This window comes from Merops nubicus, unplaced genomic scaffold (genome assembly GCF_000691845.1).
Source record: "Merops nubicus isolate BGI_N331 unplaced genomic scaffold, ASM69184v1 Scaffold33265, whole genome shotgun sequence".
Lineage (NCBI taxonomy): Eukaryota > Metazoa > Chordata > Aves > Coraciiformes > Meropidae > Merops > Merops nubicus.
The window spans coordinates 1-1,377 of record NW_008610869.1 but is presented as its reverse complement, the minus strand read 5'-3'; the positions used below and the strand labels follow the sequence as shown (position 1 = coordinate 1,377).

Genomic DNA, 1,377 nt, shown 5'->3' with positions numbered 1-1,377 from the left:
TGGCCCTCGCCGTGCCCTCCGTGCCCGGCTGGGTTCCCCCCTCCCTGGGTCCAGGTGCTCCCCTGCGGGAACAGGGTCAGGTTATTCCAAAATCATTCTCAGCCCAGTTTCAGCACCTTGTTGTCCCCTGGGCCTCTCCAGCCTGGCAGCACGCTCTGCTCCCCGCTCTGCCTGGGTGGAAAATTTTGTGTGCAGCAGGAGAAGGGGTGTGTGTGTGTCCTGACAGCCTGGGTAGCTCCAGGAGGCCTCTCCTCTGCAAAGGGGGCTGGGGAGCCAGCTGTGAGGTTGGCCACATTTAGGGTAAGCCACCCTGTGCTGTGCATAGCCCAGCTCCAGCCATTGCACCTTTCCAGGCAGAGCAGAGGGATGGGGACAGGGCAGGAGGAGAAGGTCCCCCCCTGGATGATGATGGACCCTCTCCCAGCAGGCTGCCATCTCTAACTGGTTCTGCCCATTTCTCCCAGTGCTCACACTACAACTCCCTGAAAGGAGGAATGAGATGGGGATTGGTTTGTTCTCCCAAGGAACACGCAATAGGACAAGAGGAAACAGCCTCAAGTTGCACCAGGGGAGGTTTAGGTTGGACATGAGGAAAAATGTCTTCCCCAAAAGGGCTGCCCAGGGCAGTGGTGGAGTCCCCATCCCTGGAGGGGTTTCCAAGCCATGGAGATGTGGTGCTGAGGGACGTGGGTTAGTGGGGACCTGGCAGTGCTGGGGGAACGGTTGGACTGGGTGATCTTAAAGGTCTCTTCCAACCAAGACAACTCTATGATTCTATGATACCTTCTCCCCATTCCTGTCCTCAGTTTCAGAGCCTGCAGCTGGAGCGGGAGATGTGTCTGGCTTCAAACTGCACCCTGGCCAGGACGAACCTGTCCCTGCGCCCACGCCTGGAGGACGGGAAGGCTTCCCTGGCCATCAAGTACCAGGAGCTGCGGGAGATACGCGAGGCGTGCTGGGACAAGCAGCAGCGCCTGGGTGAGTGGGGTGCAGCGGGTGAGTGGGGTGCAGCGGGTGGGATGAGGCAGAGCCCGAGCAACAGGCCCAGCACGGTGTGGAGCACAGCCAGCCCTCGGCTGGGATCCCCTGGGACACAGGCCTCGGGGTGCAGGTGTCTCCAGGGATGTGTTTGGGGTGTTTCAATTCAAGGCGGGGTGGAACTGATATTTGGGGATGGGAAAGGTGGCAGCCCCAGCAGTGGGGGTGTCCAGGGGGGAGGTTTGTTGGCAGCCCCATCCCCTCCCGACAGATGCATACCTGGAGAAGTGGAGCCCACAGAGTGCCCTGGGCCAGCTCCAAGCCCAGCTGGATGCTTCCGAGGCGGAGTCGGAGGTGAGTCAGACTTGTGCCATCCTCCCTTCCTCACCTGGGCCCGGG

The 1,377-nt window shown here is 60.9% G+C and overlaps 1 protein-coding gene across 1 annotated transcript; it reads left to right on the top strand.

Annotated features, from left to right (window-relative positions):
* Positions 1-806: 806 nt before the first annotated feature.
* On the top strand, positions 807-1,332 carry VPS37D (vacuolar protein sorting 37 homolog D (S. cerevisiae); the record flags this gene model as incomplete). Its single annotated transcript, XM_008941044.1, has 2 exons — positions 807-978; positions 1,250-1,332. Coding segments are annotated over 2 exons (255 nt in total), but the record flags the coding sequence as incomplete, so codon positions are not given.
* Positions 1,333-1,377: the final 45 nt, after the last annotated feature.